Source organism: Poeciliopsis prolifica, unplaced genomic scaffold (genome assembly GCF_027474105.1).
Source record: "Poeciliopsis prolifica strain line A6 unplaced genomic scaffold, Auburn_PproV2 SCAFFOLD018, whole genome shotgun sequence".
Classification (NCBI taxonomy): domain Eukaryota; kingdom Metazoa; phylum Chordata; class Actinopteri; order Cyprinodontiformes; family Poeciliidae; genus Poeciliopsis; species Poeciliopsis prolifica.
In genome coordinates, this window is record NW_026562393.1 from 8,937,602 (window position 1) to 8,965,079 (window position 27,478).

Genomic DNA, 27,478 nt, shown 5'->3' on the forward strand with positions numbered 1-27,478 from the left:
TTACGTGAACAAAATCCAGCTTTTTTATAAGTTTTTCTGTTGTTACATTACAGTCATACGCATGTGGACTGCACCCAGACATAAGAGTTACATAGACAATTCCTACAAATCTCCTTTTTCCAAGGAGGTACAACTCAGCTGCTCTAAATTACATTCACCCAAGGGGAATTCATCAGAACATAGATATGTGCAGGGCACCTTCAAATCAGAAAGCTAATAATAAAAACTCCTGAAATACAGGGAACAGCAAACCGGAGGACTGCACTGACCTTTAATAACAATCATCCATGTTCATCTGAGGATAAACTGTGAGACCTTTTATGCAAATTTGTATTCTTCATTTTGCCTCATTCTTATGATGCATTGGGGTCGTATTAAAGGCTCTAAAATTATGTATCATGTCAAAGAATGTTATTTCAGATTACATGTACATCCCATGCAGCCAATGTTGCTTTATTAACTAGATTTTTTTTTATCTTCCTGATGTATGATGAATGATTCTTTTGTCTGTTAATAACCTTTGATTATGTATAAAAAATAATAACACCTTTATCAAGAAGAAAGTTGCTCAACTGATCAAGCTGACTAAGAGTGGATGAATAAAATGTAATATTCCTGAAAACAGAGTGATTAGTCAAGTACAACTGGATGAAGCTTAATTTATACCTTTTATTCCTAGTTTCTCCATTTGCACAAATTTTGCTCTCATTTGAAGTATTTGAGCGATTATATTGTTTTTTTTACTTGTATATATTACATTCAGAATCACTTCTTGTAATTATTTTTGTTTTACTGCGTTAAGAGACAAATAAGAACAAAACGTGAAAAGAGTAAATGTCATTGTTTCATTTGACTTTATTTTCAGCTCTATGCTGTGATTCCCAATGCCACGCATTTACCTCACTGCCCCTCAGAAAGCCCTGCAAAATTCCTGAATGAGGCTGGAAAATAATCCGTTTTTTCATCACCACCTCGTGAAAAAGCAATAAAACAGTTCTGTTTGTTTGTCAAAATTCTGGATCACCTATCGAATCTTGGGTGTGCCGTCATGCCAGCTACAAGCGAAGACAGATTCACAGAGAGGCAGTATTTATCACGCTGCCTGCAGCAAGGCATAGAGGGGAGCTTCACGAGTACAGAGACAACTCAGGCAGATGCCACTATAAATAATGCATGAACAATGGAGCCAGAAGAAGAGCATTGGAACAGCTAATTATTCAGCCCGACATTTTCAGAAACTCACATCGAAGTTAACAGCTGAAAAAGATGGAACTCAGGCCGTCACTGCTGCTGCAGCTGATACTTCTGCTGCTGATTTGTGTGCCTCCACACTCATGTCAGCACCACTAGGCTCAATTAGGAAATGTATCGACCTACAAAAATGTTTTCCTATTACAACAAATAATTTTCTCATAATTGGTTGAATACATAAATTGAAATTTGTTGCTATGTGACAACAACTGGAAAAGTTTAAGGAGTGTGAATGCTTTTACAAGTTTTTTTTTTACTTATTTTTTTATTTTATTTTGAGAGACATAAATTGGTATTTGGAGGGGGGAACTTCTCTACAGGAGCAACGCCAAGCATTGTTTACACTCAATTAAGAGCCACCCACACTTGTGGTGGAAAGACAACAGTATCTCCTTTTCTCTCCATCTCTTTTGCTTGTGAAAACTGAAAATTTGACGGGTCAATCTTCAGATAACTATCCGCTTATTTAAGTGTCACGATTTTTTGCCCCAAACATAATTTTCACCCAGCGATGCGGCGCTCTATCAAAACTGGAAAGAGGCCTCATAATACTCACATAATCGCATACATCCTCCGTGCTCTAACTTTTCATATCTGTAATTACAGTGGCCATTAGCACTGAAGCATAAATCCTGCGGGAAGCTAATAAATGGTGGAGGATGATTACAGGAGCTGAAAACCCTCTACTGACAGCAGCTCTTTGAGCTGAACGAGCTCACTGTCAAGATGCAGCAACATCTTATTTGCTGAAAAATAGAGCCATCCCTGGTCCTCCATTTATCAAGACTTCAATCAGGAGCGACCTGTTGGCGGGTCAGTGAGCAAGCTACTGATGTTGTCTCATTTATAGGAGCGTGCCATAAATAATGTGTATGAAGCAGGTTGGAAATGGGAGTTTAATTGGAAGTTAATCAGTGACTTTCACAGGACATGAGAGAATTCAGTGGAATAATGTTTAGCCTTCAGCGTTGAAGAGGCTTTTCACTGGCATGCATTAATGAATATAATTATGAGTCATTTTTGTTTCCTAAGAAGTTTAAATATGAGTTAGAGAATCAAGTTTTTTTTTCATTAAAAAAACAATATTAATGCTTGATTTATATTTCAGAGTATATTTATTTTCTAAACAATATAATAAAGTTGGACAACCTTATGATTTCATTAATCTGGAGATGGAGATGAAAACCTAAAACCGAATTGTTCTCGACCTTAAAACGACAGAAAGAGCAAAAGTAAATAAAATTATCCCATTGGACACAGGCAGGCAACCTATACAATTGAGGTTATTAATGCTGTCTAACTGTTGCAAAAGTTCAAAATCCCTACAATTTTTATATCATTATGAAATAATTGAGTGACTGAGCAGTTAACCATGTGCAAATATATGCAAATTAATATTGAAGCACACTTAACAAAATGAGACAAAATAACGTGACAAAACTTTAGATGCTGGCATTCCATAATTTGAATGGAATCGAAATGAGGTAATTGAATAAATTAATTTGATGTCGGTAGAAATGTGTTTCAGGAGAAATAACACTTCTTCAGCAGCTTTAGAAAGGCTCAAACAGAGAGTTCGGAAATTACTCCACAGCAAGGCTTGGAAAAGAACTGGAACTGGTTTGTTGAAAAAATAACCATCTGTTTCATCTAGCATTGACTTTAGAACCCAAAAACCACGCCAAGTCTTTGCTGATGCAGAAGAAATAACTGTCGGTAAGGGAATAGAGACACGCTTGAAAAACAATTCAACATTACAAAATGTTTTAATGGAATCAGTTTATCAGCTCTGGTCGAGTAACTAAACTGTTGCAGAAAAACCAAACAGGAGAAGAGAAACTGAATTTGCTGATGCATCTTCCAAACATCTCAATGTGTAGCTGAGATACACAGACGATGAATTGTTTTAATCCCAAAATCATTGCACTGTTATTAACCAAATTAGGCTGGAACAAGTGACAATACAGAAAAAATATATGGTGCTACAATATTTGCATTGCCAAGAGGCAGATAAAACCACCAGAGCAAAGTGAATAAAACTACAAATCAAGTTATTTCCATGTACCAATAAAATACATAACATCAGTAATTCATTTTAACATCTAAAAGAGCAGAGTAGCCAGCTGAAAAACATCTTATACATTTCCATCCGTAAAACCATAGCTTGCTGAGTCCACTTGCTCAGCTCTTGCAGGTGGAAATCTTAAGCAGTGCTTTATAGTGGGCTAAGAGTCTGCAGAGCTTCTTAATGAGGTCCCTATCTGCAATGCTCAGAGAGATGGGAGAATCTGGCTGAATAAAACAAAAAAAAAATGTACATAGTAATTTATTTGAGCAATGGCATGAGCTTCTTAGCAGATTCACCCAGACATACCATACAAACCAGACTAATGTCTGGTTTGAATATATATATATATAAATATACTGCATTCAAGTATATTTTGTGCAAGACGAGGCACTTAATAGCAGTTATAAGGTCTTCAGTCGTAGACCCTATAACTGCTATTGAGTGAAGAGTTATTGTAGATAGAGGAAGTGTTTGGATGGATGGATGGATGGATGGATGGATGGATGGACGGATGGATGGACGGATGGATGGATGGATGGATGGATGTGCTGTGTTTATAGTGTCATGTTAGCAACGCTTTTTCAATCCTGTCTTTATTTCATGTAGGTACAAATCCATGTGTTTTTCACACCTCGTATTTGTCGAGAAGGTAAACAAATGCAGCCTTCACTTTTCAGATGGAGTATTTCAATGCCCCGAACAGCAGATGACTGTCCTCTCTGAGCACAAGCTAACACACCCATCTGTTCACATCATCACGTCTCCACATATGCCGCAGTCAACCCTTCTCTTTTTTCCTCCTTTCCATTTTGTTTGATAACGAAGATGGATTTTTTTTTTACTTTTCTTCACTGAAATGCCACCATTTCCAGAACAAGAGGTCATGATGCTACAGTGCAGCATTTTACCAAACACATTGACATTCAAAAACCTATCACAACCATGACTTTTCAAAGGAAATTCACTACAGATTAATAAAACTTTAATGAACCTAATCAACAAAGGTTTTTTTTATTATTATTTGACATTTAGGAGAGCGTGTTGGATTCCGGATGCACTAAAGTCAATTTAATCTGACAACCTCTTAAAAATCATTAGGATTTTCTGTAGTTGCCACAGAGTGTATAATATTATCCAGCAAGATACTCAAAAATCATGAGGTTAAAACAGTATTTTTATGGTCTTAAGTGTTATAATAATTTTATATTATTTTAGTTTGATGAATTTCACACCTATTTAAAATCTTTCTCCTTTTTTGAACACTAAAAAGTAAATTGTAAGTTATAGTGTCATGTTCTGTGTTTTTCTCTGTTTTGAGTTTTGAGTGTCCGTGTCGTCCTGTCTCCCCTTGATTACTCCCAGGTGTGTCTTGTCTCCATAATTACCCTCTGTTTATTTAATCCCACCTGTGTCCTATGTTCTTTGTTGGGTTCTTGTCATTTTGTGAGTGTCAATCTGTCTTGCTGTCGTCCATTCGTATCTTCCAGTTGCTACCGGTGTTGAGTCCTGGATTCTACTCAGCTGTGCCGCCTGGTTGTTGGACTTTTGTTGGACTCATTTTCTGCCTCACCGCCTCCACCACAATTCTTGGCATATATTCCTACCAGACATTGTGTATAAGGAATATCTTGACCAGAGTGTCTGATATTTGCTAACTACATCCTGATTCAAAAACAAGGGAGCTTCTCAATAAACTAAAACAAGCAGAAATTTGGTATTTACTTATTTCAGTGACAAAATTCAAAACAGAAAACTCATAATTTCACTTCATTCCAGTTAATTTCAATGATGGCTTAAAGGCAATAAAAACTAAACATTAAAAGTTAAATGAAACACTTGAAATATAGGCCTCTTTGTATAATGTGTGCATAGATGAGTTTCACTTTTTCTGAACTCAATTACTAAAAGACATTCACTTTTTATTGATATTGTAATTTGTTGAGATACAGCTGTACAAGCATCCCCTCTAAAACCTGCAATATTCATTAAGGACGATAAATGGCCTGACCCACTCAGCCTCGGTCAAAATGTTCCAAAAAAAAAATATAATGTTTGTCTTTTGTAATTTGAAGTGGACTGAAGGTAAATTTTAATAGCCAAGAACAAATGTACTCAGGACACTGCAGGTGGGCATACTGCCAGAAGCCCCCACCATGAGGCCTCATCCCAAATCTGTTCAACCCTTTCAGTTCGCCAAACACTCATCCAAACAGACAGGTGAGGCACACCGCTTCAAGCTCCAGGAGGGGTGATATGTAAATTAGCTTGGTGGCTGAGAGTTTCGATTCAATTACAAATTCTCTTGAGACCCAGTTGTGCGGACATCGCACGCACCCTCACGTAGCACCGAAGGCGGTAAAAGACGCTGGAAATTTTCTCTGGCCGACGCTGATAAGACTATCTGCCTGAGCTGATATTTCCCAGCAGCGAGATCAAACAGCTGCTGGATGTTAAGGTGGAGGCTTGCATGGATTTGAGACTGCTCACCAGCTTCTCCAAAGAGATCTTTAACATGAAGTTAATGCCACGGATTCGTCGGTCTTTTGTCACACTAAGGTCACGTTACATCAGACTACATACCCTGAAATAGTTGAGTTTTTAATATATGGTTCCTAAGAAAAAAAATATGCTCCTATCAAAATACTTAAACACAGTAACATACAAGTCAATTTAATCATTACATTAGAAGATTTCAGGTAAAAATAAGTGAAAGCATAATTTAACCTGGCATAAATTCACTTTTCAACATTTAACACACAATCTTTCTACCTTTCGATTGTTTTTTTTATGATTTTCTTAAATGTTCTGTGTCAAGACAGCCATAGTCAATAAATTGAAAGTCTTAAGAAGTTAATATTCTTCAGTAGCGCAATTAAATAAGTGAAACACATTATATCTATTAATAGCATCCAAAATGATATTTCTAAGACTTAATTTATGTTATAATTTTTCATTTATGAAAAATTATCTTAAGTGAAGATCAGTGGATCTTCTACCTGATCCACTGAACAGGTAGAAGAATTTACCAACAAGACAACAAACATGGCTCTTATGGAAAAATAACAAGAAGACAGTTATTGATCAATGAAAGCCATAAAATGAATTTTGAGTATTTTCATACCACAGAGACACAGTGAGCTACAGTGAAACATGGTGGTGGCAGCATTGTTTCTCAAAAATGCTGTACTTCAGCAAGGACAGGTAAACAATTTAGAATTGATAACGAGAGATAAGAAGCAAAATGGAGGGCAATACTGGAAGAAACATGTGTGCCTGTAAAGTGACCCAAGAATGTGGAGGAGGTTCATCTTCAAGCAGGAGAACAGTCATAAACAAACAGCAGACTCATGTGGTTGTCATGAACAATGTTTTTGGATTGTGTGTATTTTGGGTTGTTCATTATTTTCCATATTATTCAATTAATTAGTGTGGAAGCTCTTAGCTCTTTCTGAAGTTCTGTTCTTTGTGTCCTTTCTGTATGGTGGTTTTGATCTTGTTATTAATTTCTAGGTTTTGGTTAGTTAGATCCATTGTTTCCCTACTCAGCATCTCCTGTAACCATAAGCCATTCTTCCCTTCATTTCCTTCATTTCAAGTAGTTTTGAACAGTCTCCCATCTGTTTTTAGGCAATTCATAGATCTCAACCCAGAAAGCGGGTTGAGGTCACAAGCTGTAAACGAAAAAGCGACATCAAATACAACAGGACGACTTGTGCAAAACACAAGGACAACAGTGTGTCTCCATTCTCCTCCTTCATGGATTACCAGTGGAATTTTTAAAATGGTAAAATTACACATTTACACACAAACAGTTCTCTTACTCCATCTCTCGCCCTGTCTGTCTTTTTCTTTGCCTGTCTCTCTGTATCTTCTGTATCTGCCCTGTCCATTTCTAATAGACAGACAGGAGAACAGCAACAATGCAGGAAGGTCAGAGAGAGTGTCCGACCACCAAATCTGCCATTTCCCCCCCTCTCTTTCTTTAATTGACATAAATGCAGTATAATGTGCTGTTTATCCCATGTATTAAAACATGGTTTTCTTTCTTTAACTTCCAGGAACCATTTGGTGATTTCTGGAGGAGTTCAGGACTGAGACCAACTCAGAACTCAACCATGTTGGTTTTGTTTGGCAGTTCACCAAGTCTTAAACTTGCCCAAATGTTTAAGGCGTACTGTTGGCGTTCCAATAAAGTTTTGAAAAATATTTAACTTCAATGTTTGACGACGGACATTTAGAATTTTAGCTGCAAGTTTTACATAAAAAGCTGGTAGAACATTGTTTTTATGACTTTGACATGCAGTTTGGGCACTTTTGTTATAGTGAAGATTATTTAATTCATTGTATTCAATGTAATATTACTGTGAGGGTAAACGTATCTATTATGTTTTAAAATTAGAGAATTACATACATTGACTTCTATGTAACAATATTGCTGTTGCAAAATACTTCATTTGTTTTGCTTCAGTTTATTGGATTTAAAGTGACAATAAAATAAGGTGATTTTAAAATATACATGTATTTTTTTTTAAATTAGAAGAATAAATTTTTTTGAGAATTTGGTAAATTAAGTTGCAAGTTCACATTTAAACTTTTAAAAGCTAGCAAAGTATGCAGTTTCATGAACTACTGTAAAATAACTTTTTGTAATTCTACTGTAGGACTACTGTAATTTTATTATAATAAAAATGTGATAAAATCACAGTGATCATATGATATAATTACTGTGCTATTTTAAAGAAATTACAGTAATATAGTAATAAAAATTAAAGTAAAGCTGCAATAAAATTATAATAAAACTGTAATAAACACAGTAAAATTGTAATAGAATTACAGAAAGGCTACTGTAAAAAAAAAAGACAATAAAGTCACTGGAATCCCTTGACCGTAAAAGAAAATACAGTAACTGGCTGGCAACCCTGCTGCCAGTAAGTTACTGTAAATTCTACAGTGACTTTTTTTACAGTGTAGGACTAAAGGTGGTTCTAGAAAATCTGGGTTCAAAGGAAGAGAATGCATCTTCTGATGTCAAAAATGATAAAAAGACGTATGATGTCTCCAGTTTACATTTATGTGACACACCCACATCTATCTATCTATCTATCTATCTATCTATCTATCTATCTATCTATCTATCTATCTATCTATCTATCTATCTATCTATCTATCTATCTATCTATCTATCTATCTATCTATCTATCTATCTATCTATCTATCTATCTATCTATCGTGCGTAAAATCATCACATTCATTAGTTCCGAGGGGCGCGGACATGAGAGCGCGCGCTTATTCGGACTTGCAGTCTTGTCTGAAAAGATGAAAATTATAATCTCTAAACATTTTTTTCGTAGCGACTAATGCGGATTAAAACCCAGCATCGTGTATGTAGTTTGGGGCGAGAGTTAACTTTGCGGCTTTACCCCCAGCAGGTGCGTCCAAGGCGCCAGTGCGGAGGTATAAAAGCAGGAGAAAACGCGGCACTCACGTCTCTGAAGCGATTCCAGTGTTTGGTCTTACGGCTGTACTGAGAGATGGTTGACAGCCATTGCTCATCTTCCATGAAATTCCCGACTTTCGCCGTCTCCTTCCCACTTTTCGCGTCCACCTGGAGCGAGACGCCCACCAGCAGGTACAGGCAAGCCACGGTCCTCACAGCCTCCATCATGTTGGCCAGGTCGGCTCGGTTTGGGATGTATCCTGCTCCTTCTGCTGCTGCTGCTGCTACTGCTGTCCTCCAGCCACTCAACCACACGCAGGATTCCTGCTGCTGCCTCAACGCGTTGACTGGAGAGGAGAGAGAGGAGGAAGAGAGGCAGGGAGGGAGGAAGAGTTCCAACACCGATTCTATATTTGAGCTCGTTTCGTTATTTCAAAGGTTCAAACAACTAGATCTTGAACCATTTGAATACCATCAGATGATTTTTTTCCCCCCCAGTTGTTCAATTAAAAATAAAGTCCTATCTTGTACAAGATTTGTTTTTACTTTTTTGTATCATTGCATGCTTTCCTAGTAAAAGCAAGAAGTAGTTTTGAAATGATGATTTAATTTACTAAGGGGAAAAAAAAAATGCCCCCTAAACCTAATTCCTGGTTGTACCACCTTATGCAGCATTTCCATGAACGAGTGTCTTAATTCTATGTGGAGAAACATGTGTGGAAGAACTGTGGCTCACTCTTCCTTGCACAATTGTTTTAAATCAACTCAATTGGATGTCACACTACATTAACTCAGTCATGCTTTAATCCAGATTAGATCACTCTAAAACACCCAAAGGTAGACTTGCTGACGAGGTCTGGATTATTATTTTGCTGCATAATCCTAGTGTTCTTGAGTTTAAGTTAAACCGACGGCTGGACGTTCTCCTACAGAATTTTATGCTTGGGAACATAATTTATGATTTCATTATGCCACATGCTAAACCCAGACAGCTTTAACATTTGCTCAACTGAATTAAGTTTATTTATGTAGTTCATCATTCTATTGGAGTAGATTACATAGATTCTTGTTTGAGTCAACTGACAGATCACAGTCTACTCATTAGCTGTAAACCATACTTTTAAGATGAAAAAAATACTTGAAATATTGTCAATTTAACATTTTGAAATGAACAATAGAAATAATTAACTTTTGATTATTTAAATTTATTTATCTTAATCTGCAAAACAATCATCGACATGAAATACTGAGTGACAAGTTGCTTTAAAATGCTTTGGAGTATTCGATAAAATCCTTATGCATGTGAAGGTGAATTGATTTCTATAGCTCAGCCAAAGAGCAGAGAAAATATGGGGAAAGTTAGGAAGTGATGTCCAAACTGGTCTTTCCACATTGCTGAGTGACAAGACTCCCTTGAGGCCAAGAGGCAAATGAGGTTCAATTTAGCTTAAAATGAGGCCAGTTTCTTTCCTAATTGTGTTCATTAGCAGCAGAGGAAGAAATATAAGAGCTTCTCTGCAGAGGTTTCAAAGTAATCCTTATCATTATTTTTCTGCTAACTATACTGACAAGCAGGTCTTTAACATGCACTGGGGAAAAAGCTTGTGATATGGCTATTTTGGGAATGGAAATTCAGACCTCATAATTACTTTAACATGATTTGACTATGATTTTAAAATTAGTAGTTGAGTCAAACACTCATGGTTAGGATATAATGTTTTAGTTGTGGTGGCCTTAAAAGAACAAATGAAAACAAAAACAGTGGGAAAGTCTTTTTCTTCCAGAAAATGGTAGTGTGTTTAAAACTTAGCTTTTTGATAGAAATCTAAAGACATCCAATCTTTTTTATCCAAGTCTTTCATCCACTTGAGAAATGTAAATATATGCAACTTGTCCAAAATGACAATGGGTCCCTTTGGGCGTTTTTCTGATTAGTGCTTTTTGTGCCAATTCAAGTGGATTTTAAATCGAAATTCAGACTCAACATCGCTGGCTGAATCTGTTCAATATTCACACTTTGACCATAAAATTGATCAAACACTCAGAATGGACTACATTTACTACTACATTTATGCAGTGTCACATATAAAGCAACAATGTTATTTATTAAACTGAACATATATATATATATATATATATATATATATATATATATATATATATAAAGTAAGAGTAGCAGCTGGTCATAAAAATCTACTTGTAATTTAAGTTCCATTGTATTGTTTATTAATGTCACTTTGGAGTTATGAGCAACGATGTGCTTTCTTGGGCAAAATTAAGCATTATATCATACTGCATTTTAAACCGAGGATGAATTTTGGTATTCAGATTCAGCTGTTTATTATTAAAAGACATATAAAACATTATACGGTTCATTAAAAAAAATTAATAACACCGAGTTAAACTTAGTTTAACCAACATTTGATTTGTTTTCTTCTGCAGATTATATGTGTTTTATTTACCTATGTTTAGGTTCTGTATGTTGGGTCAGACCTAGAACCTAATCTTGTGGTGTAAAATCCGTTCAGGTCTGGATCGGTCCATATCTGACCCAAACTGGGTCGCTCCATCTCAGCAATGTTTAAAACATATACTTTCCAATGTAACCACATATGAGATTACTTTTGTTAAATTTAAATTCTGAGGACACAACCAAGAAGATAGTTAAAATAGACATTACTGACACTATGCTGAAAGTTAATTTTGAGGGGAATGAAAGTTCATTGCACTTGCTGTCCGACAGTGATGTTTGACTAGGATTTCACTGCGCTGTACCAAATGGTGTTGAGATTTAGAGTATGGAGCTGAGTGTATAAAAAATTTATTACATCCCGTCTTTTTTTATCCAGAATTTATGACCCACAGAGATTTACTGTACCTGCACATCATTCCGAGTCTCCCCACATCATTCCCGCTGCTTCTCTTAACTCTGCATGCCCTCTCCTCTTCTCTGCGTTTCATCCCCTATGACGATAAACCTAATCCAGCACCCTCCCTGTTCGGATTCATTTAAGTTTAAGGTTACCAGTATTGGCCAAGGTTGAGTAGCCAGAAGCAGGATCACATTTCTGTCATGCTGCTTAGCTGGCAGAACTAACTCTTGACACTTGCATCAAAGTTGTCGATGTAGCAAATGTGTGCTTCTTTCATACGAGCATGCAGAGCTGCTGAACAGGGAGGCAAGGACAAGAGGAGAAATGTAAAGCAGTATGTACATAAAAAATATAATGTGACAAGTTAAAAGGGTGCATTAACCAAAGCATAATGCTAAATGTTGATGATTAATGATCACACATTTGAACTAGGTCACTTTTTCATGGGCTTTTTTTTTTACACTTTGTGAATTTAAATGTTAGCGAGAAACCTCTGTTTTGACCGTAGTAATAAATGTTTCCTGATGGAAATTCTTCATAGCAAGAAAAGCTGAGAAAACATGTTTATAGTTGTTAAATCATCTTACAAAGCAGATTTTAGGAATGAGAAGACACAATATTGCCAAGGGGTCTTACAGCATCTAATGTGCAGACAGGAGAATGTTTTTACTTTCCTTGGAGACTGAATTCTAAGAAAGGTTATACCCAGATTCATAAGTTCAACTGTCCTAAATCTTTAAAAATATGACAGTGGTAATTATGAGGTGATGAAATGTTGGAAAGCTCAAGGGGTATGAGTAATGTTTTCAGATACCAAAAATGAAAGCAGCACCATTTGGGTAAAATTGGGTAAGATTGACATTTGTTGTGACCCGACAGTACATCCATAAGATAAATTTATCATGATTAAGAACCACATGACTTTTAAATTCCATACTTTTCATATCACTGTCATATATTCAAGTCAAAGTTAATGAACAACTTTGCTGATATTGCACATCAGAACAATAAAAGCAGCTATCAGATTCATTCTTTAATAATACGGGTATTAAACCCAGCCATAAGTGTGGATAAGGCATACGTTTTTTAATGGTAAAAATTCTGTAATTTCAACCATTTTTATGTGCATGTACAACTGAACATCATGTTAGTCTCAAACTGGTTTGTCCATCAAAACAGGAACTGCGTCTGCTTTTTATTTTAGTCATGAAAGCACTGCATGGTTTACATCTGACGATAAGAGTCATGTTTGTCAAGAATAAAGAGATTGACTTGATGACAGTTCATCTCCCCAAACTCATGCACATTAATAAAGCCAGTCTACCTTATTGAGTTTTCACAGCAGAAGCGGGGAAAATATTTTTTTTATTAACATCAGACAAGGCGGTACGCAGCACAATTTCAAGGCTTTCTTATCTAGAAATATTCCAGTCGTATTACAAATGTAAACGACACATATGAGTCTAAAGAGTCCTGATGAGCTGTGCAGCTTATCACAGCCGCTCACATTGTCACACAATGAAAGAGCTCTGAGGATTTCTTCAAAAATTCTTGGTAAACAGCAGATGATTACAGAAGGCAATGCAATGCAGAGAAGCAAACGGTTTGGCAGCATGTTTCCATTTGTTGCTTGGATCTGTTGGGACTTGGTCATCATCATTTTCTGTCCAGCTGCATCCACCAAAGACCTGGAACACACAAAAAAATAAGCATTGTTTGCACTTTAAAGCTATTGATCTGCACTAATCTACAAGTAATATCAGTTTTTTATTGTGATTCCTTATGGGTATATCAACTAAAATTCATTAAAGGTTGTTTCATAGTGTCATGAAATGAAAGTTGAAGGGGTAGGAATACTTTTGCAGAACGCAGGATGAAGGTTCATATTCAATTGCGACGTACTAAGTTTGAGTGCTCATTTTTCTCTCAATTTGAGGAAGTTTCACTCTAATAATTGAAACCAAACACCAAAAAAATCAGCATGAAAAAAGTCAGACCAGTCTGAGATGAAGATCCCCAAATCAAAATCCCATCAGAGGTTATTTCAAATGTAGGGGAGTGAATAAGCCACATCTGGAGGCATTTAATAAGTAATCTCAAGTGACTTAGAACTGTAAATGAAGCTGCTAGAAATGCATATGGATTCGATTCAATAGGATTCAAACTGGGTCACACAGCTATTAAGACTGCAAAGTTAGTTGAGAGCAGTGTGACAGCAGTTTACCACTGTTGGTTGAGCACTGAAGCGGCTGTTTTTCGCACTGCAGACAGCTTACAGCAGCAGATGTGGGAGAAAGTGCAGCAGTTTCCCCAATTAAATGCAGAGTAAACAGAAGCTCGCTTACACTTGAACTGCTAAACATGATCACCTCTGGGAAATATTCTTTTGCATTATGTGTGACAAAGCCACAGCTCTTTTACTTTAGGATTACAAAAAAAAAATAAAAATACGTGCTTCAAGCCTGAGTTTAATTACCATTATGCAAGTACGTCAACAACAACCAATAACATATTTGTATTGTTTCCCCTCCTTGCCGTGCGGTTTAGTACTTTGCTTGTGAGAGTAAAAACACAAGTGCTGATCTTGTGGGAATACCTGCTGCTCTCGCAACATTTTTGTTATTTTATGGTGAACTGCAGAGCCGAAGACACCATTGAAGCATATTGCCAGAAAGAGTGAAAAGAAAATTCAACTGAAGGATAAAAACGACGATCCTCACGAGGTACCGCTTCTTTTCCAGTAACAGGCCTGTAACTCCTGCACTGAAGTGTTTTTATAGCTTTCCCGTTAGAGGAGAACACTCCCAGCAGTCCGAAACAAGCTCAGAATTGATGAGTGGGCTGTTCTCTGCATCAGCACCTGATACCAGTTATCACCATTGTAATGATGGTGAACGATTTTAGGTGTTGTGTGAAACGTTTTTTGCGATAAAATAAATAAAAAGTATGTAAAAGTAAATCAAATGTGTATAATTTTGCAGCATCTGATCAGATGCAGCGTTTGCAGCAAGAAATGTAGATTTCTGTATTTTGAACCTAAACTGGTCCAAAATGCTGATTTATCTTCAGAACTGTGAACATTTCAAAGCATAAACACTTAATCCAGAAGTAACAAACTATGATAGGGTACCAGTTTGTTTTCTGCCTCATCTTCGACTCTTATTGTGAAGAATGAATTATAACAAAGCTTCTGCACTTTGGGTTTAAACACTTTCCAGTAAACATGACTGCAGCATAAAACACATGCGGACAACTGCAGGAGGCCTCGGCATGAAATTCAGATTCAGCACTCTGAATGATAAGCTGCTGCATGAATCACCTGCCCTCTCACCCCTCTCGCCTTCACTGTCAATCAAGGCTGTAACACCGGTTACCAACACAGCGGTTAGCGTGAATTTCAAATGGTAGAAAAAGATGTCAAGAGAATAAAATCACAAAAAGGAAGGACTGTTGTATTTTTGATGCATCCAAATTGGAAAAACTTAGATTTTGTTGCGATGAATCAGTGAAAGGGATATTTCAGGATTTAACCAAGACTAAAGTGAACTTCAGCTTTCTGACCACATCTAAGTTAATGAACATTTATGTTTTTGAATTTTAGATTTGCAATCATTTTTGCCAGGTTGGGAATTATGTAGCGCAGCTTTTTCAGTACATTTATAGTTTCTTTTATTGACACAGAAGCTGATGAATGTTTAGACAGGAAATAAAGGTTGGAGGCGGTGTGCCAGTAATATTCTTCCTATGTGAAACATGCCTTAAGAACACAACACAGTCTTTCCTCTCAAAGTAACTGATACAAAAGCATAGCTATGAAAATAAGCGAAAAATTTTAAATAGTTTAAGTAGTCCTATTTTCTTAAATTGCTTTACTTACATTTTTCAAATCCTTGTGACTGTGAGAGAAAAAAATAGAAAAGTTCAAAAGGCATACAGAGTTTGTACAGTAGCTTTTGCACATATTCCCACACAAACAAATATTTTATTAAAACATACATCTTCCACCTCATTAAAACTTCAGAAAAAAGGGACGTAGATCAAAAGGAACAAGCACAGTACACAGAGATCTAATTTATACAGCTTTTTGAAAGCTGTTCAAGCTTGTCAGATTTTGGAGGTCTTGGTGGAGCTTCACACTGCAGGAAGAACAAAACTGACTAATTAGGGTGAGACGTGTCAGGGACAGAAACTACGCATCCTGGCTGGTGCACAAGCGCAATCACACAGATGCCCATGACGAGATTTAGTCATTTTAACAGATTCGCAGATGAGACAAAACATTACAAAAACTCACAGATAAAGTGATGTCACTGTTCATGTTTGACAGAAATCACACCGAAGGACTAAATATATTATCTATGTAATGAGTAGTTCAGATCAGTGTCCTGAATGTATTAAAACATAAAAAGCGTGAAGAACGCGTTACGGTCTACTGAGTTAGAGCTTTTCAGAAACAGCAAGAATTGTGTTGTCAACACTGGTGAGTGAGTGTCTGCTGTAATAGATCAGACATGAGGCTTGACATACTGCACTGTAATATTCTTGGCACAACCATCTGCACTGGTGACAAATAAAGAAATAATGACATGTTAAGGAGGTGCTCATTATGTCTGAGTGCGTACTTGTATAAATGTATGCACAGGAGCGAGTATTTTTCACTTACAATCCTCACAAGGACAGAAACAAGACCTAATTTGGTGCAAAGCAATTATTTGGGCAATACTTCCTGAAAAACCTAAATTGCAGTCATTCCCTTTGGTAACCATCCCACCTAAATAATATCTGCAGTAATGACAGAAAATGAACTGACAGACGCCTAAAAAATGTTGGCGTTCTAAATAAGTATATAAGAATATATATAAAATACATTCAGTGAGCACTGAAGGTCAGTACTCATTGACCTTCAGCAAAGATGAAGGTCAGTGAGAACTACTAAGATTATTATATAATAAAAAAAAATCTAAATCAAATATTTGCAAAGTTAACTGTAGCCCTAATATGAAAGGGGACAGTAATGGAATTGCATCACAATTAGCACAAAAATCTAAGACAAAAGTGCAGACAACTTAACTGCTTTTATTTCAATCAAAAGAAAATATTTAACTGCTGCCAGCTGCATCAGAATTAATGTTGCATTTATTGTGGTTTTGATACATAAACAAAAGAAAAAAGAAGAAAACAAAAAAAAATACCAGACACATTTTTTTATGCTTTATGTGCATTGTCTCTTTTTGTCTTTCTGCATTTCATCTCAAGCTTACCAAGCTTCTATTAGCTTGCTAAATAGCTGGGTTATCTGCTCAGGTGGAGAATACAGTGGGCTGTCAATGCCTGCAGTCAGCTGATACCTGTTGGTTGATAATTGTGCTTTTACAAACATTTTTGTCGTCCTTCAGATTACACAACACTCTCTGTATTTCACATGACTGGAAATCTTTTCAAATACCCAAATTTGACTTTCTTGCAACTGAAGAAAAAAACCGAGTTCCTTTCTTTAGGTCAGTTATCCTGCAGTGTGCAGCAATGCTTGGAGAATTATCTTCCCTGCCAAACTCTACACTCCAAACAGTCAGTAAAAATGCCAGTCATTCCAGATTCCTTTCTGGAATCTCATTTAAACCGCTGGAAAAATTATTCAGGATTGGTAGCTCACTCTTGCCAAACAACATGATAGAAGAATGTAGTCTCGCATAAAAATAAGAAAACCATGTCAATTAGACAGACTTTCTGCAATAAAGATTCCCAAAACTGTGTTTGAATGTTATCCTTTTTTTAACAAATAATGCAAAATATGAGATATTAATTTAAGTAAACAAAAATTTGGTACACAACAGATATTTTTAATAAAATAGTAACATCTCCTGCCTCATTTGATAAGCACAACACAGTCCTTTATATGGCATTGGTGCAGACATCTGCAGAACTCATCTTTAATCATGTTTCTGCCAAAACAGACAAGAATACAGAGTCCTCAAACATTTAATTAAATTGCAATTCATGTTTCGCTCCTCTTTTCCCTTTGTGTACACCTGAGCTCTATTTACTCAGCCCTAGGTGAAAAAACCTTTCTGAATGTGTTACCTGAAAGTGGTGCTACACTATATATGCACTCTTGAACCAGAAACAAGCATCCTGTCTGAACACTAAGTGTGCATAATTAGGTCTCTCTGTTGGTCTGAATAAATATGTTTTATATTACACCGCTGAACAAAGAAGAAAGATACAAAATGACCACAACTGTGGATAGAAGAACAGAAAAGGAGAAGGTAAACTAGTCAAGCCTCTGCTAAAATGGGCAGCACAGGATGGCATAGTGAACAAAGAGAGCCCTCAGACTTTACTGGTGTAACTTTTGGCCGCTTGGCGATCACGCTCCTGCATGCTAAACAGAGAGAACCACCAGCTGAGGGGAAGGCGAGAGAAAAAAATGGAACGAGCAAGAAGCCCCACTCTTTGTCTGACGTTTGTATTCAATGACACATTCGACAGAAGTCACAGAGAGCAAAGTTGCAGCAGTTTGTGTGGGTAGGGCTCCTTAAAAAGAAAGATGAGGTATAAAAAGAAAGACTGGCTAGTGTAATAAGCCAATAACACATTCAGTTAGGTGAAAGGATGTGTGTTACACCACTGACATTCAGTGGTGTGAGGATGACATTATACTGAGTCAGACCATTTCAACGACTATAAACAGCTTTCTGCCACGACTCAGTATCTTTATTTTTGTTCAGACTATTCAGCGTGTCATCTTCATTAACTACAAAATCCTTGAGTATTTATTTATTCTGGTTCGGGCAATGTGAAACAACAAGGATGGAGCCCATTCAGGATAAAATCACTTTACTGTCAACAACCCTAATTCTGCAAATAAATCATCTTTCCTATCTTCTAGGTCATAACAAAAAAAATAGGATTAATACAAAAGTACATATTTTATGTAGATGCAAGCTTTTCACGTGTTTTCTTCTGATTGTGTTTTACTTAAAAATATTGTATTTTACATTTGATACTTTTGACAAATTTATGCTGAAAGCTATGTTCAATAAAAGCAAATACATGCTGCCACCTAGAGGTCAGAGCCATTAACTGCAAATTTCTGCTGCTCCAGAACAATTTTCTCACCCACCTCAGAATATTACGCCTCAGCTGGAATAAAGGTCACGAGAAGCTTATGCTCCCAGCAGATGAGTAGTATCCCGTGCAGTCTGTTGAGTATCTCTGTGACAGCTGGACAGAGTTCAGCTCAAACTCTCCAAAACTGTAATTGCCAAATTTCTGAAACATAAAAAACATGCTTTCAGGCTTTAAATATCATTTTCAGTTAACAACTATTTTAACAGAACTGTTAGAGGTCAAACAAAAATATTTCTTGCCATCTACAGTGCTCAGCAAAAGTATTCCTTAAGCTTTTTCACAGTTAATTTTGTTACAATGGATTTACAGACGCATACCTGAATTGAACAGCGCTCTTTTAGACCATTAAAAGGAAATAGTTTTATAATCTATTTCTGTTTTAAACATTTCCACGTCTTTGTACCTGACCAGTCTGCCATGCCCTTTAGTCTTCAAGATGCCGTTGTTCATTTATGTTCTAACAAACTTGATTAAATTGGATTTTTTTTTTCTTCAGGTGAATCAGAGTAAAGGGGGTCTGTATACTTCTCTACATCATCGAAAACGGTACAAGAAGGAAAAAGGTGGTAATAAATAAGCTGTACACTGTGACCTTTAAAGCGATCAAACATCTGGGAGTATTATTTCACTCAGAGCCTTAAATCAGAGAACATTTTGAAATACTTGACAGAAGTGAGTCAGAGCAACGAGCTGCTCTGCCAAAACAACAAAAGCAGGTTTTACAGAGCTGCTCATTACCGAGCTCTTAAGGGACTCTGAAAGCAGAGAAAATGTTACGGTAATCCTTTTAATGCTCTGAATCCAAATACATTAAAGTACAACACATCTGCAGGTGCTGAGATACAGCATCCGTATCTGGTTCATGTCTTTAAAGGTTTTAAAACAGGAATTTATGTAATCACCCACATGACTTAGTATAACTTCAAGAATTTTTTTTTATTACATTACAAACATGTATGTATTAATCTGGATGTAAAATGTGTCTAACCTTTAATATGTTCCTGGCATCAAAAGCCTCTCTTTGACTCGTGGCTGGTTTTCCTGCTCCACCCCTGTTCTCAACTGGAAAAACACCACAGACCAACACACAATAAAAGGAAAAACAGTTTGATAAGTTATCTCAGAGAAGCAATAAACATGTTTACTTGCAGCTCCAACAGTACCCAGCAAATGTCACGGTAACTTCGTTTGTTAAATGATATTGCGAAACTGAGGACTGAGGAGAACACAGCTACTAAGCTTTGTACATTGTGGTTGTAAACATGATCAGCAGTGGCAAACCACTTTGCTTGTGCGGTGTTGTTGTCGGCCAGTCCGGTGCGAATGTGAGGACCACTGCTGGACGGGATCCATCAGCAAAATGAATGAAAGCATTGTGAGCGTAGCTGGAAAGCAGCACACTGTTCTGTGCACGTACACAGCTCTGAGGCCAAACAGAGAAGTACCTCCCTGATTCCTCTCTGGGCAATTTAGCTGTTCTAATTGTTTTTGAGGCTCAGCTTTGTGGTCACTGCAGCTTCGATCTGAGTCAAAAGATAATAAGGGAACATTGAAAAAGTATGTTCTGGGAAAAAAAGGACAAATATAATTTTCCTGTTCATGGTTAGCCAAGGCCTCCTAAGACTTAAGATGAATCACAAACATGCTTCTTATAAATCAAAGGTGGTTAACATTTTTGGTCACTTTATCGTGTATGTTCTTACAGTTTTATTTGGATATATCTGTAATACTAACTGATGAAATAGAAAAGCTCATGTGAGACCTGAAAATACTACTTTATTTCTACACATCTGAGCTTATTGAAAAGGTGCTGCTCTATTCATGACCAATTTTATTAAGCCTCTGCACAGCTGTTATCAAGTAGAAAAAATGTGATCTACGTCCTGAGGACATTATCTCATGAAACACTGCTTTTCACAAAGCCTGGGGCAACAAAAATCACACAAAAATCTTAAAAGTAACTCTTGAACAAACATTTTTTTAATCACATGTCTTTATGAATTAAGATTCACATCAAGCTAAAATAACAAACTACACGCAGGAGCATCTGAATAAATTCAATTATCTTTAAAAAAAAAAAAAGATAATTTATTTCAATAACTTAGTTCAACAAGTCAAGCTCGTTTATAGATTCATTGCAAATAAAAGGATTATTTTAAAATGTTTCTGCTATTTTGGTGATTAATGCTTACACCTAATGAAAACCCCAAATTAAGTTTTTTGGAAAATGTTATATTACATGTAACATTTATAACATGTAACATTATTACATGTTATATTACATGTTATGGACATTCAAATTGAATGTCAAATTGAATGTCCATAACATTCAATTTGAAATACATCAATTGAATGTTATGGACATGTTATAACTAATTCTGGGAAAGACTTTGTAAAAAAAAAAAGAAAATAAAAAGCCTGATGTTCTGAGACTCATATCTAACTACATCTCTGGAAAGTTGAGTGGAAGGGCGCACAAACCGTGCGCACCCATTTAAGAAATTGTTGGGGTACATTCACACGGCTGAATTCAGAGCTTTAAAATCCACCTCACACAGATATCCAACATACTTTACTAACATTGAGGTAAAAATATAGTGGACGAGAGAAGTTTAAAATGTGGATAAAAGAAAGAAAGAAGTCTCAGCTGAACCAAGGCAAATTTCAAAGTGGTGGCAAAAGTTATGCACAGAAAGAAGAATGAATTTCAAACCTTTTTGCACATTTACACACTCTATAATTGTTTTTTTCATGAAGAGCTGTGTATGGCCAAGAGAGAATCAAGCTGTCACCAGATGGTGCTCATATTTACCTGTAGTGTCCTTTCTGAACAGTGTGTTCATGACAGTACCATGCAGCTTCACTCTGTCCCTCTCCCTGACCATCAGCCCCACAGAGACAAAATGCTCCAGCAGCCGGTCTGCAATCATCTGCAACCTATAGAGGAAAAAGTTATGGGAAAACTTAAAAAAAAAAAACAGAAGGTCACTGAAAACACTTTTTCTTTCGATCACATACTTGTCAGATCCATCTTTAACACTGACTTTAGCATATAATACGTCCACCATGGCTGGATCATCGTTCATGTACTCTATACCCGTCACTTCTAACAGCAGAGACCTTCCTTCAGTGATGTCCCTGATGAAATGCAAAAATGAATTAATAAAGTTTTCAAAATCAACATCTATAAAAAGGTTTAAGACATTAGTTTCAAAGGGATTACATTTTATGTCAAGCCATTTCATCTCCTATTAATTAGATGCCAAAGAACAAGTTGCAGTGACCAAAACAACTACTGAGTATCCTGGGTGTTTCAACTATATTTTGCCTAAGTCTCTGTATTAAACTCAGAATAACAAGAAATATATGTATACACAGCAAATATAGCTACAATAACCAATATATTGTACAATTTCATTTTAACTCTTGCTTTTCCGGTTGCAATAAAGCCAATTAGATCACTATATGCATTTTGGTTTTTACATTTTCTTTAATGTTTTCATACCAAGAGTTTATACCAGCCAATGCCTGTTAGTCTGTTTTTAAGCATTATTTTTTATTTCTACAGCACAATTCAATCACAGAATGATTTACACATGTTATAGTGTAACTTTCAGATACAAATAGGATTAAATCAGAACTCATTTGTCTGAGCTTTAATTAATTAATCTTTTAAAGAGTAATTTTGCTGTTATATGAAATTTGTGTTTCCAAATTTATCACAGTGTCAAGATGACATGATGAACTAATTTTTTAAGCCTCTACCTGATAAAACTTTGGCATTCTTGGAGGTGTTCACATGCTTTTCTCACTTCTGTGTCATTTAACAGAGCCAGAGTGCCAATTGTCAAATGAAGCTTTGCAGGGTTTTGAAAGATGGTTTCCTCCACTCCATGATCCTGCAAAGTAGGTGACACATGATTTATTTGTTATCACACAATGCAAAAATTTAAAACTACTTCAACTGGTGCCCAATCTGGTTTGCATTTGTCAAGAGCACCTGTGAACACTGTCGCAACACCTCATCTTTAAATGTCTGGAATCCTTCTTGAACTTTGGAGTCATTCAAAGGCAAAGACAGGAAGTGCGTGAAGGGCTGTTTCTTTCGAAAACTCTCCACAAGGACTTCGACTCGAGTGACCGCAGAGGAAACTGCAGCTTTTTGGGCAGCAGTAACAACTAAAAGCAAAAGAAATGCATAAGAAGGAGATATTTTGCAGGTAAATTAGTTTCAGAATGACCTGATTTGATATTTATCATCACCGATTTGTCCTTCTATTCCTTGTTTCGGGATGCTGATTGAGGCTTTGGTGTCAAACTCAAGCCGTCTTCGAGTTTCTCCTTTTTTCCCAATGATATATCTGCATAACAATAACAAAATTAAAACATGCTCACCATTCGCACAGTACACCAATGCTTACACAAAAATTTGATTCTTTTCAAGTTCACAGCTTACTTGTAAAGAACACTTGGGACATCAATGGCACAGCGGTATCCCTTATCGGTTTGTTCAATGCAGTGGCTGTCACAGGTTTCGTCCTCTTCCAGAGCTTCACTCACTCCAATCATACAAACACAGAGTTGGTTTTTGCAAAACAAACTACAGTAGAAATGTGAAGTTTCTTGCAAAACAATATATATACCTGGGTAACTTTTTCATATTTGTTCTAGTTAAGATCACTCACTTTATGTGGGGACTAACACAAAATATAGCATTCAAGATAATAAAGCTGAGGCAAGTATTTGTATTTGGTCTTCCTGAGTTGATACAATGTAGAAGGAACTTGTGCTGCAATTACAGCTGGATAATATTTAAAGCACATGTTTAAAAGTACTTTCTGGTTCTGGTGTTCTATCACATAAAGTCCCAATAAAATACACATTTGTTTGTTTGTGGGTGAAACACGGCAAACAATAATTAAACCTGTCAAATGTTTACTAACCAGATGGCCCCATGTACGAGAAATCTTCTTCTTCATAGTGTTCTTCTTTAACTATGTTTCTGCGATATATTCTGCCGTTTATGTTGATCAGCGGTGGGCGTAGAACATCCATTTGTTGCTACCAAACCTAAATTAAAACTGCTAAAATACCAACATAAAGCGACAGAAAAACAATTAGAATTTCGTGAAGATTACCTTAAAGTTTTGCTTACAATTTAAAAGCAGCAAGTCATTCGCGTATGCTAGCCGCTCAGTCGTGTTACGACACTTTCCGTTAATTTACGGTAGGGTGTGTTACAGATCTACATAACATGTACGTGGCACGAGCTCCTTGGAACATTATAGAAATGAACCATTCGGATTGTTGTGGCATCTTTTAAAATGGCAACCTTCTTTTTAACGTAAATAACAGACGGCTAAACAAACACCGAGGGCTAAACTGCGTATGAATAAAGCCGAGCATTCTGGAAAATTACGGTAAGGTTTTTACTATTTAGAACATCTGAGCTGACCGTATTGTGTGGAGAAATATCTAGGTCGAGCGGTCAATCGCTCCATTACTACAGTTTGCTTTCCTACCAGCTGTTCTGATACATTTTTTGAAACTTAAACAGGAAACGGTTTTACGTTTGTGATGTGGCCAGAATCATAGACATAATAAAGATGGTTAAACTGATTTTAGCTGACTCTGTGATTGATTCCTTGTTGCTCTGCATACACTTTAGAATTAGCCGTGATGAATAAAGTTCTCACTGATGTTTTGGGTATGTGCTTGGCAGCTTCCTAAGGCAATGGCAGCGTCTTCATCGTCCTCCTCTGCAGGAGGTGTAAGCGGTAGCTCGGTAACAGGCTCTGGATTCAGCGCCTCAGAGCTCATCCCTCCCAGGAAAGTTCTCTACACTTATCCTAAAGGAGCAGGGGAAATGATGGAAGGTATGTTTGGTTTTTTTTTAGCTGTATGATAGCATGGACTAATCCTGATGGAAAATAAACACTGTTTTGGAAAATGTATTTTCATATTATCAGCGAGATGGATTCATTCTACTGGGAAAATCATAACAATTATAATTTCCAAATGATTATTTGCAGAGGAGAAAGTTGCATTTGTAAGCAGACACCCAAAAACAAAGACATGCTTGATTTTGCTGTCCCTGAAATGACACCTCCTTGCACTTCTCCACATTTTAGTCAAAATGGGGATTTCCTCAACACAAAGTTGCTACTGTATTTATGATGTTCATGAACGTGATATTCCTGTATCATGTTCATGCTGGCTGTTTCTCTTTTCTGTATCATGTTCCTTGTTCTATATGTGACAGAACAAGGAACATGATACAGGAATTTATTTGCAATTAAAAAAAAACCCATGCAAATTCTAAGCTTCTGATAGAGAGCACTATTAATCCATCCAATGGGGGAAAAAGTATATCACAGCTACAAATTTGACTGGATAGGGCACTATAATGTGAGATACAGCAAGGAGACCTGTTGTAACCCTGTAAGAGCTGCAAAGTGGGAGAATCTGTCAACAGGACAGCTACTAGTTATGCACATCACAAATCTGGCCCATCCAGAGGAGTGGTAAGAAGTAAGCCACTAGAAGTTTTGTTGAAAGTTTGCCTCAAGCCATATGGAGGGAACAGCCCCTTGAACGACTCGGTAAAAACTCTAAATCCAAGTAAGACTCTGTAGCAAGACTTAAAGATTGATGTTTACAGCCACTCTCTGGTTGAGCTTCATCTGCTTTACAAAGAAGAATTAACCAAATTGACGGTCTCCAGGTATGCAAACCTGGTAGAGACGTAGTTTGTGGTTCCTTGTCCTTGTGATCAAATTTACTTTTAAAGTTTACTTGGCCAAAAAGTTCACATTAATAGAGGTACTGATAGATAAGCTATCAGTCTCTCTAAGCTTATCTTGGATTGAAAATTGCACAATAATCAAATCAAATTTTATTTGCATAGCACATTTCAGCAGCAAGGCGTTTCAAAGTGCTTTACATCATAACAAACATAAAAACACAAAGTTATGCAACATAGAATTAACAATCAAAAATGACATTATGTCAAGTTCCATTGTTTAATTTATAATTGATTATGTTTCAAGTACAATTCTAAACAGGTGGATTTTTAGTCGAGATTTAACCTAAGTCAGTGTTTCAGCTGTTTAAGACATAAAGACATCTTTGTATCAGATTTACAATTCTTTTGAAGAAATGGACATAGTTTCCTCTGGACCAAATACAAAACAGACTAGTTTGACCATTATCAGAAAAGCGCCCAAAAGCAAAGTTCTCATGGTTTTAGAATTGCATCAGTGCCCTGGCCTTAGGTTATGTAACTTAGAATAGAATAGAATAGAATAGAATAGCATTTATTGTCATTGAACAGGATTCAACGAAATTCCTATTGCAACTCCCGTGCAAAAAGTCAAAATATACAATATTAAATAAACAAACACACAATAATAATAATACATACAACTAAAATTAACTAAAGGCACTCAACCACACCAAAGAAGAAGCAGCAGGTCCAATTATGGTAAAGTGCAGATGATGTGACAGTGCAAGTGCAATGGCTGTGTGTGGGGTGGTAGTACTGAACTGCCTGCAGTCCAGATTCTTATTTATCACAAAACCCTTAAAATATGTATTTTGACCATGCTGCCCCTTATTAATGCTATTTCTTTTTTCAGATGGCTCTGACAGATTTTTATGTGAGTCTGTGTTCAGCTACCAAGTTGCCTCCACGCTAAAGCAAGTTAAACAAGGTAAGACGGTGCCCTGGCTCATACTCCTTAAATGTTTTTATATTTCCATATTTTGACTTATTAAAACCACAAACATCTATGTTCCTGTTTGGGTCCGTCTCAAACTAGAGTGCACAATTATTAAATGGAAGAAAATGTTTTACGTGTTTGTTTTCTACTTTCTTGTACAAAGAACTTTGAAAAATGTGACATATATTTGTATTCAACTAACATGAGTCAAAACAGTGGGCATAAAATTTTCAAGCCTTAACTTTTGGTCTAATGTGGCAACAGCCCTATTTTCCACCTGTTTCACACACTACTTTTGAGTTCCTTTCAGATGAACCTAATAAAACTTGATATGACAATAAAGTAACCTGTTTGTTCTTTCAGATCAACAAGCATCGAGGATGGAGAAACTTGCGAGCCTTGTGGAAGAGCTAGAAGCAGACGAGTGGCGTTACAAACCAATAGAGCAACTACTAGGATTCACACCGTCCTAGTCAAAGGCATTCGGATGCCTTTTGTGGAATAAATCAGCCAAATGGAATGAAGACAAAAGGAAATGTTTTATTCTGACATGTGATGCTTTTTTTCTGTAAGAGTTTACACTGTAACATAGAGTTAAAGGTTATTTCAACATGTTGAACGTAAGATGTTTTTATTTTATATCTTGCACAATTTTGTGTTTACCTTTTTTAAACTTATTTTCAATAATGTGCATCATCTAAACTAAAATACCTTTCAGCTTAATATTATAACTACTCAACTTGTAATATTATTTAATAGTCATAAAATGTCTTTCATCTCATTTAGACTAATAAAACTGATTCTTGACATGCTCGGTGTGTAGTTTGTTTTTATTAATCCTTTTCACTGAGTTTTAAGCTCTGCCTCATCTGGTAACTTATTTGCTTGTGATTTCCTGCTTCACGAACATGCCGAAGTTTGACGTACTGCTGTTGTTTTTGTGCAGCTTTCTGTGTTTACAGCGAGAAAGCACACGCAGATCACTCCAAGCGGTTGT

The 27,478-nt window shown here is 36.4% G+C and overlaps 3 protein-coding genes across 5 annotated transcripts in view; 1 reads left to right on the forward strand and 2 right to left on the reverse strand.

Moving 5' to 3' along the window:
• Positions 1-9,087, reverse strand: part of LOC129368240 (testican-2-like) — a 40,466-nt gene extending 31,379 nt beyond the window's left edge. The window contains exon 1 of the mRNA XM_055043143.1: positions 8,805-9,087. Within this exon, the coding sequence (XP_054899118.1) occupies positions 8,805-8,984 (180 nt within the window). The 5' untranslated portion in view covers positions 8,985-9,087. The remainder of the gene's footprint in view (positions 1-8,804) is intronic.
• A 3,888-nt stretch (positions 9,088-12,975) lies between these two features.
• ascc1 (activating signal cointegrator 1 complex subunit 1) lies at positions 12,976-24,521 on the reverse strand. 3 transcript variants are annotated; one of them, XM_055043034.1, is made up of 11 exons: positions 24,457-24,521; positions 23,704-23,844; positions 23,217-23,319; positions 23,024-23,121; positions 22,761-22,939; positions 22,526-22,659; positions 21,779-21,898; positions 21,573-21,697; positions 19,749-19,822; positions 18,753-18,901; positions 12,976-13,317 (listed from the first exon to the last, which is right to left on the reverse strand). In XM_055043034.1, exons 2-10 carry the CDS (start codon positions 23,813-23,815, stop codon positions 18,785-18,787), a joined length of 1,062 nt encoding a protein of 353 aa, XP_054899009.1. In that variant the 5' UTR covers positions 23,816-23,844; positions 24,457-24,521; the 3' UTR covers positions 12,976-13,317; positions 18,753-18,784. The 3 variants fall into 3 exon arrangements, with proteins under 3 accessions (XP_054899009.1, XP_054899010.1, XP_054899008.1); XM_055043035.1 differs by lacking the exon at positions 24,457-24,521 and adding an exon at positions 23,916-23,933; XM_055043033.1 differs by lacking the exon at positions 24,457-24,521 and having other exon boundaries at positions 23,704-23,945.
• Positions 24,051-27,295, forward strand: anapc16 (anaphase promoting complex subunit 16). The gene is made up of 4 exons (XM_055043036.1): positions 24,051-24,180; positions 24,483-24,636; positions 26,398-26,472; positions 26,845-27,295. Exons 2-4 carry the CDS (start codon positions 24,495-24,497, stop codon positions 26,952-26,954), a joined length of 327 nt encoding a protein of 108 aa, XP_054899011.1. The 5' UTR covers positions 24,051-24,180; positions 24,483-24,494; the 3' UTR covers positions 26,955-27,295.
• The last annotated feature ends 183 nt before the right edge of the window (positions 27,296-27,478 follow it).

Bases quoted from the DNA above. Each gene is read 5' to 3' on its own strand.
- anapc16 (XM_055043036.1), top strand. From the start codon at position 24,495: ATGGCAGCGTCTTCATCGTCCTCCTCTGCAGGAGGTGTAAGCGGTAGC. The intron at 24,637-26,397 runs GTATGTTTGGTT...TTCTTTTTTCAG, and splicing joins AGCAGGGGAAATGATGGAAG to ATGGCTCTGACAGATTTTTA. The intron at 26,473-26,844 runs GTAAGACGGTGC...TTGTTCTTTCAG, and splicing joins GCTAAAGCAAGTTAAACAAG to ATCAACAAGCATCGAGGATG.
- ascc1 (XM_055043034.1), bottom strand. From the start codon at position 23,815: ATGGATGTTCTACGCCCACCGCTGATCAACATAAACGGCAGAATATAT. The intron at 22,660-22,760 runs GTGCTCTTGACA...CCTACTTTGCAG, and splicing joins TGTTGCGACAGTGTTCACAG to GATCATGGAGTGGAGGAAAC. The intron at 18,902-19,748 runs GTTAGACACATT...TTTATGTTTCAG, and splicing joins ATGCCAGGAACATATTAAAG to AAATTTGGCAATTACAGTTT.